This window comes from Oncorhynchus clarkii, chromosome 19 (assembly GCF_045791955.1).
Source record: "Oncorhynchus clarkii lewisi isolate Uvic-CL-2024 chromosome 19, UVic_Ocla_1.0, whole genome shotgun sequence".
NCBI classification, from domain to species: domain Eukaryota; kingdom Metazoa; phylum Chordata; class Actinopteri; order Salmoniformes; family Salmonidae; genus Oncorhynchus; species Oncorhynchus clarkii.
The window spans coordinates 38,762,880-38,779,046 of record NC_092165.1 but is presented as its reverse complement, the minus strand read 5'-3'; the positions used below and the strand labels follow the sequence as shown (position 1 = coordinate 38,779,046).

The 16,167-nt window shown below is 40.2% G+C and overlaps 1 protein-coding gene across 6 annotated transcripts; it reads right to left on the bottom strand.

The window, feature by feature from the left end:
• Window positions 1-6,379: 6,379 nt before the first annotated feature.
• On the bottom strand, window positions 6,380-15,524 carry LOC139375157 (zinc finger FYVE domain-containing protein 21-like). 6 transcript variants are annotated; one of them, XR_011627756.1, is made up of 8 exons: window positions 15,337-15,524; window positions 12,134-12,184; window positions 11,767-11,935; window positions 11,259-11,334; window positions 10,976-11,067; window positions 9,461-9,591; window positions 8,789-9,280; window positions 6,380-7,480 (listed from the first exon to the last, which is right to left on the bottom strand). XR_011627756.1 is itself a non-coding variant. In XM_071116678.1 (8 exons), exons 1-8 carry the CDS (start codon window positions 15,460-15,462, stop codon window positions 9,245-9,247), a joined length of 735 nt encoding a protein of 244 aa, XP_070972779.1. In that variant the 5' UTR covers window positions 15,463-15,524; the 3' UTR covers window positions 6,380-9,244. The 6 variants fall into 6 exon arrangements, 2 of the variants coding, with proteins under 2 accessions (XP_070972779.1, XP_070972780.1); XR_011627757.1 differs by having other exon boundaries at window positions 6,380-7,466; window positions 8,838-9,280; XR_011627758.1 differs by having other exon boundaries at window positions 6,380-7,399; window positions 8,838-9,280.
• Between the last annotated feature and the right edge of the window lie 643 nt (window positions 15,525-16,167).

Below are 16,167 nucleotides of genomic sequence, written 5' to 3'. Positions count from 1 at the left end.
TTGTATTTCAATCCAATTATATTTTAAAAATATTTCAGTTGAGTGGATGATAGAAAATTGCTATTATTGTTTTTTCTTTGAAGTAAATTTAGCCCACTTTTGCTAAAATAGAAAATATAGTCTACTGATGGTGCCTTGAATACCGGTTTCTTTCATTTAATGTTCATGTTATGGGGATATTTATATAAAGGAAATTTGTCTTTTGTGTCTGTTGAAAATTAAAGATTACTGACAGAGCCATAAGAAAATATTGCTTTATTTATCTGATCATATTGTAATATATTTGTTAGGTTTTCAGTAGGTTCAATTAGGTTCACTAGACTATATGCGTCATTTAAAATTTTTTCAATGAACATTCGAACAGTCCGGCCCTCGTCTTGTAGCTGATTTTTTTATTTGGCCCTCCGTCCATTTGACTTTGACACCCCTGCTCTACACCATCCAACATGTAAAAAAAATCTGCCCTATAGTGATCCACTGGTTTGCCAGCAAATCGTCTCGAGTGTGTCTCAATGGATTCAATAGAGTCAATCAATGTTGTTGCTTTCTCATACAGTGCAAGGTAGCTTTCGTCATTTCTCGTGCCCCTAAGAGATGACCGCACACACTCGACTGCAGCCTGCATACCAGAGACAGTCTGAGTTTTCTTCTGCAGTGAACTGTTTAGACATTCAAGCTCTCCAAGAACAGCAGAGGCTGGCCATAGAGGGCATCTAACTGATGGACCCAGGAAAGGGAATTCCGGATCAGTGGGGAGGCTGAGCAGCCAGCCTGTGTAATCAGATTTACACAGTGTGCTCCACAATGGATATAGAGGGCTAATGGCTGCTGCCTCCTCACAATTGCCTGTGCACCTGTATATTTTCCTGCCATGTTTGAGGCACCATCGTAACTCTGCCTATGTAAGCCAGACATGGGCAAATTGAGCCCCAACAACACATCAGTTGCCACAGGGACAAGGTCATGGTCAACATAACGCAGACAGACACTCTCCTGTTCAGCACCAGAGACATCTTGAGTACCATCAACAATGAATGAAAACTGTACAATCGGAAGAGACCTGATCTCAGCTGCAATGCCTCGAATGACTGTATTGGCCATGATGTTCAGAATTTTATTCTGTGCTTTGGGGTCTGTGTACATTGTGGTACGCTCTGTTAACCACTTCAGTAAAATGGGGTTATCCTCTTCGGCCCTAAGTTTCAAATGCTGGTATAACTTCCCACTGTCATCCGTGTGGCCTCTAAAGACTTGTCCCTGTCTTACTACATGCAGCACCGAACTAACAATTTTCATCAAGCAATGCCTTAGGTCTTCCTGCTGTTTACTCCACACGCTGGATAACTGGACACTGATTGGATTTAGCTGGTGTGCTGTTACAGTTACAAAGTGGCGGTGGGTTTGGCAGTTTTGATGTGCTGTGAATTTTTCAATGGCTTTTCTCCAGTTCCTAAATCCTGCACTAATGAAGGCAGCATCTGCTCTTTGGCCAAAAGATGGCTGGCTTGAAAACCCTTGGCTACAGTGAAAACACAACACTCCTTTTAATGATGGATTATAATGTAGCCAGGGGAAATCGCCAAACCTTCTCTCTTGAAACGTCAACACTCTGTTGGCAAGAGTTTGCGGTTCTTTAAAATTGTGGGTGTGGCTGATATGGTTTTGTGCCATCACTGAGGTAACTGGACAATGCTGTGCCACTGTCCCCTATACTGGTGCAGCTGGCAACAAGGTTGACACCTGGTCCTGCCGTGGCTGTGACACTGTCCCCTATACTGGTGTATCCATGGCATTTTCCAATTATGTCCCTATTTTACAAGTAAAAAAAATGGAGAACCTTTCATAATGTTGCCAAACAAAGACTCAACAAACTTACCTGAGACTCCCCATCTCTGCCAGTCTGTCCCCAGCTCTGCTGTCTGTGTGCCATCTGTTGCCTGCTCTGCCCATCTGTCCCCAGCTCTGCAGTCTGTGTGCCATCTGTTGCCTGCTCTGCCAGTCTGTCCCTGCCCATCTGTCCCCAGCTCTGCTGTCTGTGTGCCATCTGTTGCCTGCTCTGCCAGTCTGTCCCTGCCCATCTGTCCCCAGCTCTGCTGTCTGTGTGCCATCTGTTGCCTGCTCTTCCTAATGACATCATTGTGAAACATTGCCATTAGCATTTCACTTATTTCTTCTGAACATTTTAATCAACTAGTCTTTGAGATATTAGGCTACTAGAGTTCTAACTTTGCGTTTTAGTGTACTGAAAAATACTCTGATGTCCGTCTTTTTACTTTTTTCTGCCATTCTTCTACCTGGCTGGCTGCACACACACATTTACACAACATATGCTGCAACCTTTTGTAATTTTAATATAGTTTGTTTCATATTGGCTGGCTCCCAACAATAGCTGAATTTGTAAAGCTAGCGAGCACCAATTCCGTTTCTGTGGTGTTTGCTATAATCTTTGCTACCTGGTTAAATAAAGGTTAAATAAAAAATAATTAAAAGTTCACTAGCGACAATTTAGCTTTTGCAGCGAGACCATTAAATATATATAAGACAATGGTAGAAGAGAGTGTAGTTCTGTTCAGTTTGGAATTCAGTTTATCGCTAACCTTATCACAGGGACTTTGAAGCACTACAGCTGCATGCTGATCTTGGAATAAACTGACAATAGCAAAGATTCCATCTTTGACGACGCCACATAAATGAAATAGGTACTAGCTAGCTTGATAGTTAATGTTCGCTTTAGTTTGCGCGCTAGCTCTGCAAATTCAGCTAGTGTGTGTGTGTGTGACCCCTGCAAATATAAAAATAAAAAAAACATTGCTATGGCGCGGTTGACTTAATTATCCTCACGTCAGTTACGTACATTGAGTGCCTTTCAGACAGTAGATACTACATTGCCAGCTAAAGAACTGGCAGTGGATCAAACCATTGTGAGGCAAAGGGCGGGGGGGGGGGTCGTAATCTTTTGAAACTTAAAAACGCGCTATTAAGTGTCTCTAATCAGCACAAGTGCTTTCATTGCGTATTATTAATATTATTGAAATTACATCGTTATGTTTACAGTGATATATTGGAGAGGGACAAATCATATTTTTCCCAGGATGGGGGCGTCGTGTCCCCCCCGTCCCCCTGGGATTTCTGCCTATGGAACTAGCCAGTGAAATACCATACAAATATTGATCAATCCACATCGCTAACATGTGCGTTTTCATACTTGAGAAATGGATTGGTCTTGTGGGTGATATGCCCCAGCGTTTATAATTCTCTATCCTTTTATTAGAGAAATGTCATGAGATAATTTAGTTCCTACCTTATACGTGATATTCAATTATATTTGTTGACCCAGTATATATTAAAAAAACAACACTCATTATTATGCTCATATGTATCAGTCTACGTCACTGAATACAACGTTCTGTCATTTTAAAGAGACAGGACTCTAAATCATTGTCTTGTGACAGGCAGAGTCTGTCAGAGTTTTTTTTATACCTTAACTGACTTGCAAGTCAGTTAAGAACAAATCAATTTCAATGATGGCCTAGGAACAGTGCGTTAACTGCCTGTTCTGGGGCAGAACGACAGATTTGTACCTTGTCAGCTCGGGGGTTTGAACTTGCAACCTTCCAGTTACTAGTCCAACACTAACCAACACTAACCACTAGGCTACCCTGCCGCCCCAAATTTTTTTATCGTGATTAATCGCATTGCTTGAAAGCGTTTTTAAAAAACTGTCAAAAAAAAAATGATCCAAAATAGATCATCTATACACTTGAAGCTGCAATGTGTAATTTTTTGAGTAAGAGACCAAATTCACCATAGAAATTTGAGTTATAGAAGTGTCATTCTCATTGAAAGCAAATCTAAGAAGCGGTCTGTTCTATGTATGCTATTTCTATGCTTCTAGTTCTTAAAACAAAAACAAACTATGCAATCGAGTAGCGCAGAATGAGTCATAATACCCATAAAACTTAACGGTCAAACAAGGAAATGGTTCCAAAGGGGATTAAATTGTAGACCAGATAACCAAAAGAGCTTTGAAATGAGATATGATTGATATTAATGAGGTGAGGCCAAATGTAAGATGAGAGCCATTTTGATAGACGTGTGGCAGAAGAGATGGCACTCTGAGCCCAAGGGCCATTATTTATATGCTCTCCAAAGAAAGGTCAGTAGAACAATATTTTAAAGTCAGATTAGGAAGAAAGTTTGCTCGATTGCATCTAGGACTTTGTACATTGAATTTGTCATTACATCTGGTTGGCAAGCTTGTGAATAGTTTGTGTCTGGAGTAGTCGATGAAACGGTGGAGCATGTGATGTTATATTGTAAGTATCTTAAAGAGGGAAAGATTGAAGTGCAGGGTCATTGAGGTTGGTAGGGATTTTGAGAATGGGGAAGGGTCTATTAGAAGTACTGAGTTAGGTAGGAGGATTTAGAAATGTGGAGCTAATGATGTAAACAGTGATTGACCACACCCTCCAGCACAGTAGGTGGCGGCATGCACCTTTAACGTTTGTTTGCGGACTACCATTATATCATAGGAGGAGGAACTGCTTCCAATCGTTTTTCCACCATTCACTTTTCCCATAGGGGATTTTAGAAACACTTTCGTGTAGGCTTACCCTGGCATGACGTTTTGATAACCGTGTAAATCTCTAGGAAAGTGACTTATCAATATATTCCCCTACAAAATGGAATGCTAATTAGCTAAGTTTTGTATTTTTATTTAACTAGGCAAGTCAGTTAAGAACAAATTCTTATTTACAATGGCGGCCTACACCAGCCAAACCCGGATGACACGAGGCCACAAATCCAAACTCACAAGGTCCAGGCAAAAGTTCAAAAAGTTATATTATAGTTCATAGAAACATGTCAAACGATGTATAGAATCAATCTTTAGGATGCTTTTAACATAAATCTTCAATAATGTTCGAACCAGAGAATTCCTTTGTCTTCAGAAATGCCATGGAACTCAAGCGAACTCTCACATGACCAGCTCATGGCTCTCTGGCAGACCTCTGACTCATTCACAGTAGAAGCATCAAACAAGGTTCTAAAGACTGTTGACATCTAGTGGAAGCCTTAGGAAGTGCAATATGACCCCATAGACACTGTGTATTCGATAGGCCAAGAGTTGAAAAACTACAAACCTCAGATTTCCCACTTCCTGGTTGGATTTTTCTCAGGTTTCCGCCTGCCATATGAGTTCCATTATACTCACAGCCATCATTCAGAGGGTTTTCTATCCAAATCTACTAATAATATGCATATAGTAGCGCCTGGGACTGAGTAGCAGGCAGTTTACTCTGGGCATGCTTTTCATCCAAACGTGAAAATGCTGCCCCCTATCCCAAACAGGTTAAGGAGAAGTATATCTATAATTCTGTGCATAAGTTGTATCTTTTATCAAAGTTTATTATGAGTATTTCTGTAAATTGATGTGGCTCTGACAATTCGCTGGATATTTTTGAGGCACATTACTGACCATAAAGCGCCAATGTAAACAGATTTTTGGATATAAATATGAACTTTATCGAACAAAGCATACATGTATTGTGTAACATGAAGTCCTATGAGTGCCATCTGATGAAAATCAAAAGTTAGTGATTCATTTGTTTCTCTATTTCTGCTTTTTGCGACTCCTCTCTTTGGCTGGAAAATAGCTGTGTGTTTGTGACTAGGCTCTGACCTAACAATCATATGGTGTGCTTTCGCTGTAAAGCCTTTTTGAAATCAGACACGATGGGTAGATTAAGAAGTTTATTTTTAATTTGGTGTATTGCACTTGTGAATGTATGAAAGTTGCATATTTCAAAAAAATATTTTTGAATTTCGCGCTCTGCCTTTTCAGCGGAATGTTGTCGAAGTGTGCCGCTAGCGGAACGCCTAGCCATAAGAATTAAGGTTAAAGAAAGTGTGCTTTAACAATTTACTAGATTTTGCTAACCACTACATTGGACAAATCAAGACGTCAATAATCTTGTAACGCTTTTTGTATATAAAAAAAATCTAACTATAGCTACATTTTAGCAAATGATTAATCACAGCAAAACCTGCGATTAAAAAAAAAAAAAAAAAAGGTTAAATGGACAGCCCAAATCTAAATACATGGCTCTGGTGACATATTGCTTTTCAGTGTCATAATATAATTCTAAACAGGAGATATTTGTCCAAAAGGTGGTTTACATGTCTAATGTATTGCTCTGACCTTGTAATGTAGGACTATCAGGGCTAGATGAGTACACTTGCTGTCCCATGTGTACTGTTCCACCTTACCCGTGGGCCAATCAAATTGGTGTTTCAAAATGAATTACTGACCTTTCATTTAATAATGCACTTTTCATTGTCATGGGTTCTGTGATTTGTAAATACAAATGTTATGAGAAGATACCATTACAAACACTTTAATTTATTGAGTTAACAATAAGAGAACATTGACACACAATTAGAAACAGTAATAGAATTACTATTAGGTCAGTGATTGTAAAAAGGGAGACCATAAAGTGCAGTGGTACTTCATAACTTCTGAATGTATCAATTTGACAATGCCATTTAGTGCAAAACTTCCAATTTCATCTTGAATGAACACAATGTAGAGAACAGAAAGAATTGAGTCTATCCATCTCAAATACTGCTGCATCATGCAGCAACAGATTCCATGTCCAGCATCAGGGCATTCAAATAGGCCTGTAGATCACTTCAGAACCATAGGGCAAGGATGTATAAAAGATTACACGATTTCAAATAATAAATGCATCCTAGAGAACATCCTTGTGAACTAAGCAAAGACTACAAAAGGTCTTTAAAGTGAATTACCATATTAATGCCATTTCTTGACACACAATGCCTCAAACACATCCAGCAAACACCATTTCAACATGCCTCTTACCAAATTAATACAATTGATTAAGGAGTGTAGCCTTCTTATGTGAGCAGTACTCATGTCAAATTTGTCATTTTATCCAAAATGGTAAAACCATAGAATACCACTAACTTTCAAAATTTGGTCAAAAATGAAAGCCTCTTAAGTATTTTGTTTGGTATGTGAAGCATAATAAGTTGGATATAAGCAAACAAAACTGAAGAGTAAAAGTGTTGCTTCATACTTCAGTTTACCCTTATATTAAAGGGCTAGTTTGTTGAGGTTGTGCAATTAATTTATAAGCAAAGCCAGCCAACATGAGAACAAAATGTTTAAGTCATCTTGTAAGAAAAAAAAACAAAGTATACAAGTGCTACAAAAACTATGAATACTTTAGCAGTAAAAAGTACATACACAGCATGTGTTAAAATAGGAATATTTAACAAAATAGTTTATACAAAAATCCAATGCATGGTATTAAATTTAAAGCATTTCACAAACTGTGTATACATACATATACACTACTGGTCAAAAGTTTTAGAACACCTACTCATTCAAGAGTTTTTCTTTATTTAGACTTTTCTACATTGTAGAATAATAGTGAAGACATCAACTATGAAATAACACCTATGGAATAATGCAATAACCCAAAAAGTGTTAAATAAATCAAAACATTTTTTATTTGAAATATAGCAACCCGTTGCCTTGATGACAGCTTTGCAAACTCTTTGCATTCTCTCAACCAGCTTCATGAGGTAGTCACCTGGAATGCATTTCAATTAACAAGTGTGCCTTGTTAAAAGTTAATCTGTGGAATTTCTTTCCTTGTTAATGCGTTTGAGTCAATGAGTTGTTTTGACAAGATGGTGGGGTATACAGAAGATAGCCCTATTTGGTAAAAGACCAAGTCCATATTATGGCAAGAACCACTCAAATAAGCTTAGAGAAACTACAATCCATCATTACTTTAAGACGTGTCAGTCAATCTGGAAAAATTCAAAAAGTTTCTTCAAGTGCAGTCACAAAAACCATCAAGCGCTATGATGAAACTGGCTCGCATGAGGACCGCCACAGGAATGGAAGACCCAAAGTTACCTCTGCTGCAGAGGTAGAGTTAGAGTTACCAGCTTCAGAAATGGCAGCCCAAATAAATGCTTTAGTAACAGACACATCTCAACATCAACTCTTCAGAGGAGACTGTGTGAAACAGGCCTTCATGGTTAAATTGCTACCAAGAAACCCATACCAATAAGAAGAAAAGACTTGCTTGAGCCAAGAAACGAGCAATGGACATTAGACCAGTGGAAATTTGTCCTTTGGTCTGGAGTTCAAATTGGAGATTTTTGGTTCAAACCGCCATGTCTTTGAGATGGGTGGGTAAACGGATTATCTCCGCATGTGTATTTCCCACCGTAAAACATGGAGGAGGTGTGTTATGGTGTGGGGGTGCTTTGCTGGTGACACTGTCTGATTTATTTAGAGTTCAAGGTACACTTAACCAGCATGGCTACCACAGCATGCTGCAGCGATACGCCATCCCATCTGGTTTGGGCTTAGTGGGATTATCATTTGTTTTTTAACAGGACAATGACCCAACACACCTCCAGGCTGTGTAAGGGATATTTTATCAAGAAGGAGAGTGATGGAGTGCTGCATCAGATGACCTGGCCTCCACAATTCCCCGATCTCAACCAAATCAGCATATGTAGGAACTCCTTCAAGACTGTTGGAAAAGCATTCCAGGTGAAGCTGGTTAAGAGAATGCCAAGAGTGTGCAAAGCCGTCAAGGCAAAGGGGTGGCTATTTGAAGAATCTCATAAAATACATTTTGATTTGTTTAACACTTTTTTGGTTACTACATGATTCCATAGGTTACTTCAGTTTGTCTTCACTATTATTCTACAATGTAGAAAACAGTAAAATAAAGAAAAACACTTGAATGAGTAGGTGTTCTAAAACTTTTGACCGGTAGTGTATATTTCACTAGAATCAGTGAATAATCTGTCAGCACTGAAAGCAGAGCATAGACAGAATATATAAAGAAACTTCACTTGAACTATGTGTCACAGACCCTACATAATGCTTTAAAGGTAATTTGTCACATTAATGGTGGTGAAGGGAAAGGGTTATGCCAAGTGTCTTATGTCTATTATAGCATTACATAGATGGCAGTATTAGGATGGGTTATTGGCCAAATAGTTCAAGTGAAGTGTGGCTAAAATCCGCTGTCTGCATTTAGAGAATGAGAGACTTAAGGGTAGGAAAGAAAACACTTGGTCTGTGCCATCTCACTCTCTAGTCATCTTAGCAATGAAAGGGAAAAGGGTGATACCTAGTCAGTTGTACAACTGATTACATTCAACTGAAATGTGTCTTCCGCATTTAACCCAGTCACTGGTCCCGAGCTTCATACAGCAGTTTGGCACCCTGTTAGGGAACAGATGTAGTACAGGCAGAGCTATACAAAATAACTATTTCAGCCATATACACACACAGTACGCAATGGCGCATCTGAAGCTTGGATATCACACCATACAGTCCAGTAACATTTTAAGTCAAATATAACATTCCTATTAAAAAACAAGCCAGACTGTTATGGTGGTGTACCTTGTGCATGGCAGCAAGCCATGAGGAGGCGGTTTTCTTGTCCTCTGCTGCCTCCATGCGTAGCTGCTTGGGGTCCTGAGAGCCCATTGGTTTGTAGTGGAGCAACATGCCACTGGCCCTGCAGTTTCCACCTGGATACAAAACACAAAGTTAGGCAAGGTTCAGTAACACACTCACTATACTTGTATAGACTTGAGGCTTTAGCAAAGATTGAAACCAAAACAGCTACCGGATGTTCAAACTAATGAACTTTGCGAGAAACGTACATAATAACAAACAAAATGATAAAGAAACCTAGCAATAGACTTAACAAAATGAGAACTTACAGTAAGTGTACAAAACATTAGATACACCTGCTCTTTCCATGACAGACTGATCAGGGGAAAGCTATGATCCCTTATTGGTGTCGCTTGTTAAAATCTACATTCCAATCAGTGTATGAAGGGGAGGAAACGGCTTAAAAAGTCGTGCTTTATTAACCTTCGAGACATGGTTTGTGTATGTGTGCCATTCAGAGGGTGAATGGGAAAGAAAATATTTAAGTTCCTTTGAACGGGGTATGGTATTAGGTGCCAGGCACACTGGTTTGAGTCTCAAGAACTGCAACGCTGCTGGGTTTTTCACGCTAAACAGTTTCCCTTGTGTATCAAGACTGGTCCACCCAAAAGACATCCAGCCAACTTGACACAAATGTGGGAGGCATGGAATGCTTTCAACACCTTGTAGAGTCCATCCTCTGATGAATTGAGACTGATGAGAGCAAAAGTCAATGCAACTCAATATTAGAAAGGTGTTCCTAATGTTTTGTACACTCAATGTACATTTGCTATGGTGTGCCCTAATGAACATGATCCTGGTCACAGGCAGAGGGGCAATGAGATTCACTCTGGGTGAATAATCACACACATAATATCCCCCCATGGAAGCATGCATACCACAAGGATTTTAAGGATGTTGCCTTTGTTCTACCACTGATATCAAATGCATGTACAATGATGGCAAAGGCATCCTTATCAATAGCAAACTCTGCAGGCAGATGAAGATAAGATGGGGACGAATAAGGGAGAATGGGGGGCAAGGGAATATAACAGTGCTAACCTTCAGAGATATACTGACTGTCCAGCAGACTGGTGTAAGTGTGAATGTCATTCTCTAAGGCCAAAAGCAGAAGGGCCAGGCCGCCCAGTGGCAGGGTGAGAGGGAGAGAGTGTTAATAATATAGCAGAGAGGAAACAGTCAGGTACCAACACCAACTTACCATGCTGTTGGATCAGTTATGGGGTTTCAAATCAATACAATGACGAGACAAAGTAATCAGAATTTTACTGTGGATTTATGATTACACTTCTGGTCATAAATAGGAGAGAGATAGTTCCTCCACCCACAGGAAGCCATAATGTCTCTTGATCAATAAGCTTTCAACAAGCTGCACTGTATCACTGCTGTACTCTCGTACTGAGGGAGATAAAGCCAGGCTGTGTTAACAACCAGAGGACATCTGATCCAGAGCCTTACCTTCGGGGGTGGACTCCTCTGTCAACACCTGCATACTGGAGATCCGAGACAGCTCCACCTCAAAATGGCTCTCCCCATCTAAGAAGAGGTACCTGAGGAGAGGGAGAAATAAAAGAGCAAGAGAGGAGTTGAGACAAAGGGACGTACTGAAAGTCTTTCAGGTGAAAAATGTGTATTTTTCTAGTGGTTCTATCAAAGCATGTACTTTCAGCATTAACCTAAATGACTCCATTCTAGATACTTTTCCTGTGTGCCAGTGTGAAATATAAAACACTCACGATACCTGTGGTTGTTGGAGAGACGACACATCATGGTCTCAGACTTCTCGGAGGTGCCCAAAGTGACAATAAATGTACCACCTGAGTTTGACAAAGTAGTAATGTTACCAATGAGTCAAATCAAAAAAGCATGCCAATCAAAAATCACTAAGAATCCATCAAACTGTAGATAAGTCCCAGTCCACTGGTGTTATACTAAGAATACAGCATTGATTGACCATGCTAACAGGGCCCCATTAGTCCAACATGCTACAAGGCTTTGTCTCCAGTTCCCCTCCCCACAGTATGTCCCTGCCACTGCAACCAGCCCTTGCCCTGGATCTCGTCATGCCGCTAATGGATTTTTCATTACGGGCCTGGCTGGGTGATGCAGTGTAGAGGAGTCTATTTAGAACCACACTGGCTAGCCCGGCTCACTAACCGCCCTATACACACACAGCTGTTAATTGACATAGACAGGTCTGTGTGTTTGGGTGTCCTCCTGACACGATTGATTCTTCCCTTTAAACTCACCTCCCATAAGCACTTTAAGCTGTTTGTCATAGAACTCCATTTCCTTCTGGGAGACCCGGCTGCACTCTCCACACTGCCGGACCGGGTCAACGAAGCACATCCGGGGAAGAGTCACCTTCTTACTACAGCACTTATCACAGAAACACCGGCCACACCGCCGGCAGTGGTGCTGAACAACAGAACAGGGGAAGGAATGCAGAGGGAGTGATGAGGGTAAAGAAGGAATGCACAGTCCCATTCAGAGATCTTAACTGTGCAAAAGCATTTAAGGGCTACAAAAACATTTTGGGTCCACAGTCAGGTAAAGCCTAGGCCTATAACTTGTAATTTATCTGATATTATGGGATCATAGTAAAGCAAGTCAAACCTTTCTTGTAAGGAAGTCAAATTTTTTGGTGCACTGCATACAGCTTGGGCACTGTAAGAGGAACAGGACATTAGCCAACAGTTAGTTAGTTCACTCAAGTTCAAACATGGACACAACAACCTCAATCACAGTTTAAATGGATTACCAAAAGACCTCCCTTCCAATAACACAATCATCACAAACCTCACAGTAGCATAAACCCAGACTGTAAGGTAACACTGACTGTTTTAAAGTAACTGTCCAATGAAAATATCACCTTAAAAAAAACTCATACCCAAATAATGTTGTTGACTCATCATTTACTCATGTGGCCAAAGCAGAAATTGGAGGAAAAAAACACCAACTCAAACACATATCTCAGACAGATGTTTTAAAAAATGCTTGCTATTTCCTCAGGAAGAGCTGGCCAATCATCAGTCTACTTACATGAATATTTTTCATGACATGTGTATGCCCACACTATTCCAACTCAGAAAAGCTGCTTTTTACCATTAGGGCTGGGAATTGCCAGGGACCTCCCGATAAGTTATCACGATACTTAGGTGCCGATACGATATGTATTGCGATTCGATATAGGATGCGCGATACATCGGTGAGCATATCGAAATCGGCCCGATGTCTAGTGCCAATGTGCAAAACCGACGTCAACGCTGACATGCATACCTATATAAAGCAAGTAGATGATGTAATGATGCCATGAAAAATAGAGCAACAGAACAAAAGTAGAAAAATACTAAGCGCACACTTCCAACAACTAAACAAGTTAAAGTGAGCAGTCATTTGAAAGAGTAAGAACATTTCAGCCGAGACAACTCAAAGGCGAAATCCATTAACGCCAAAATAATGGAATTCATTGCCCTTGACAATCAACCAATCTGTCGTGGATGATGTTGGCTTTCGCCGACTGGTCGAGCACCTCGAACCCCGGTACACACTACCAAGTAGGCACTATTTTTCAGATGTTGTCCTACCGGAGTTACACACTATTGTTATAATGCACATCTATGAGCTACTTGTTATGGGTGTCACTGGTATTAGCTTCACGACTGACATTTGGACCAGCGATGTCAGCCCCATGAGCATGCTGAGTCTGACAACAGTGGGTCGACGAGGATTTCGTACAGAGGAAAGCCGTATTGCATGTTTAAGAATGTGCTGGTTCTCATACCGCTGCTGCCATTTCAATGGCATTTGAGAACATGTTTGAAACATGAACACCCTCCTAGTTCCATTTGAACAACTGACTTGAGAAATAAGCTCAACTGCATCTGCAGCAGACGTGATACCCTCTGTCATGGCATTGAAAAGCAGACGTGATACCCTCTGTCATGGCATTGAAAGGCCTGCTCAACAAAACTGCCGAAAGACTGTGGGGTTAAAACTTACAAAAGTACGAGGCTGTGAACAAGTGATTCGATGCAGACAAGAAACAGGTTTTACGTGAAATGTTACATACACAGCTGGACAAGATGGAAACGGACAGAAGAGAGGCCGGACAGAGCTGAAGCTTCACTGCTTGACATGTATGATGAAATCCTGGTTGAGACTGAACAAATGAACAACGAAACAGCACAGCAAGTAAGTGAAATAAATAAGTTTTGATTATGATTTACTGGTAATGGGGACATGTGAAAATGCCAACAAAATAACTTTTTGGTCAGTGTGGTGTGTGTGCGTAACCTTTATTTAACTAGGCAAGTCAGTTAAATTCTTATTTACAATGACGGCCTACTCCGGCCAACGCTGGGCCAATTGTGCACCGCCCTATGGGATTCCCAATCACAGCTGGATGTGATACAGCCTGGATTCAACCCAGGGACTGTAGTGACACCTCTTGCACTGAGAAGCAGTGCCTTAGACTGCTGTGTGTGTGTGTTAACTATTTAACTGTACTAGAATGCTTAAAAGGCTGCTGAAATTGTAAATATCGGTATTGTTTTTTTTGTCAAGGAAAATACCAGAATAGGCCAAAAATGTAATATTGGTGCATCCCTAATTTGATACCGATTTTATTGCAATTCAATGTTCCAAACATATTACTTAACATATTTCATGAGAAAACAAGTTTTGATGTCATGGAAATAAGTGCTGAAAACTAATTGTCTCCCTATTTAAAAAGATGGAGAACATGCTATTTAGAAAAAATACTGGAGTTTTGGTCCAGGTACAGCTAACTAGCACAAAAATAATTGTTATTGACAATACATCAAATACTTTTGACTAAAACAATCCAGATTTAACTGTTTTGATCCCCCCCCCATTCAACATATTCAACATGGTTAATTACCATTATCTGGAAGGGGAAAAAATGAATTGTAGTTAATTAAATCGATCATATTTCATAGAATAGTTACTTTAATACCACCACATCTTAAACTGTGACCATTCAAACACACATAGGTGTAGAGGCAGGGAGGTGTGAAGCTGCTGGGATGGATTACTGTAGTCCATCACACAGCCATGTCCCAAGCCCATCCCCCACATTCATTCACTCACACCCTCCATTGTTCCCTTTATTTGACATTCTCTTGCAGTCCAGGGCAGCATCACTGACAGTAAACAGTGCTTTCAAATGTAGACCCATGATCATGGACCACTGGCATGTGTACATCTCGCAGAGAAGGCGAGAAATAAGGTTTTAAGCTAACTTGCCGTCATATGAACAGCAATTACTTGCCGAGGCAGGTGGCAGCTTTTGTTCTGTATTTTGGCAGACCCTGTTGGTGTTGCAAAATACTGTTAGCTAACGTTAGCTCCTGTAACGTTAGTGATGGCTCCATGTTGCCTACTTTAGAACGTTAACTGTGGCTAGCTACCGGTAGCTCTTGGCATTTACAGTTAGCAAACTGCAGAGCACTGTTAAAATGAAACCCCGCTATTTCTACAATTATCTTCTTAAAATTATATTTTAACCTAACCCTAACCACACTGCTAACGTTATCCTTATGCCTAAACAAATTTGTTTTCATTATTTATTTTACAATAGACAATTGTGACTGTGGTAACTAGTTAGTGACAACCCTACCAGATAGAACAATGAGTCTGGTCTACTAACTTAGGTTAGCTAGTTATACAAATATTTGACCCTACTGTACGGACAGTGGCCAGCAGCACAGCAAGTATGCAACGCCCAGTTCAGGGGCCAAGTCCGTTTGTCTGAGCGGCGTTGCCCTCTTGTTATTTCAGCCCTAATAGTCACTTACCTCTTTGTCCGGGACCCACTGAGGTTCATCTAACGAAAAAGGGCTGTTAAACGCTCCATTCTCCGGGACCATTCGAAGTCCACTTGGGCTTCGAACCAATTTCTTGCCATCAGGCACTGAAGACATTTTTCCACAACCAGCAATTATAAAAAATAAATTAAAAATCCGCCCATACGTCAAAGACACGCCCATTTAATTGATTGACATAGCCGTTATCCAATATAAAGACGTGGAGTAAAATCACGGATGTCATGTGATGAACTGTGTTGTGTTTTATATCAAAATGTGGGTTGGACTTCGCTGTCCGTGAGACGAGAACAACATGCTCTCGTGTTTGTCCATGAAGCACTTCTGAATAAGCTACCTTCTTATTTATCATCACTCATCAATATTAGAATTATAATTCCTAAAACCAGGTCTCAAGCATGGATTACACTTGAGGCCCATGCGATTTCCACAGAGTTGGGTAGGGCTGCCTTTTCCTGTTACGCTCCTTGCCTATGGAATAGCCTGCAGACTAAACTTAAACTTGAGACTCTTGTCCCCCTTGCCCATTTTAAATATTTATTGGAGGATTTTTATTTTTGTATTGCTTGTAACTGTTTCGGGTAATGCAAGTTATTGTGCTGTTAGGGAATAACCTATGTGTAAATGTAATCTGTTGCTGTATTTTTTTGTGTTATCTGTGATCGTTTTGTTTGTCTTGTGTAGTTTCTTAATCATTGTACATAAACTGTATGTGTAAACATGTATACGCAGGGCCCAACTGTAAAAGAGACCTTGGTCTCAGTCTGTGTTCCTTGTTGAAATAAAGGTAAAAAAAAAAACTGG

Excerpts from the sequence above, each read along its gene's own strand:
- LOC139375157 (XM_071116678.1), bottom strand. The coding sequence starts at position 15,462 with ATGTCTTCAGTGCCTGATGGCAAGAAATTGGTTCGAAGCCCAAGTGGA. Across the intron at positions 11,936-12,133 it reads TTGACTTCCTTACAAGAAAG|CACCACTGCCGGCGGTGTGG; the intron begins GTTTGACTTGCT and ends TCTGTTGTTCAG. Across the intron at positions 11,335-11,766 it reads GCTTAAAGTGCTTATGGGAG|GTGGTACATTTATTGTCACT; the intron begins GTGAGTTTAAAG and ends TGTCAAACTCAG.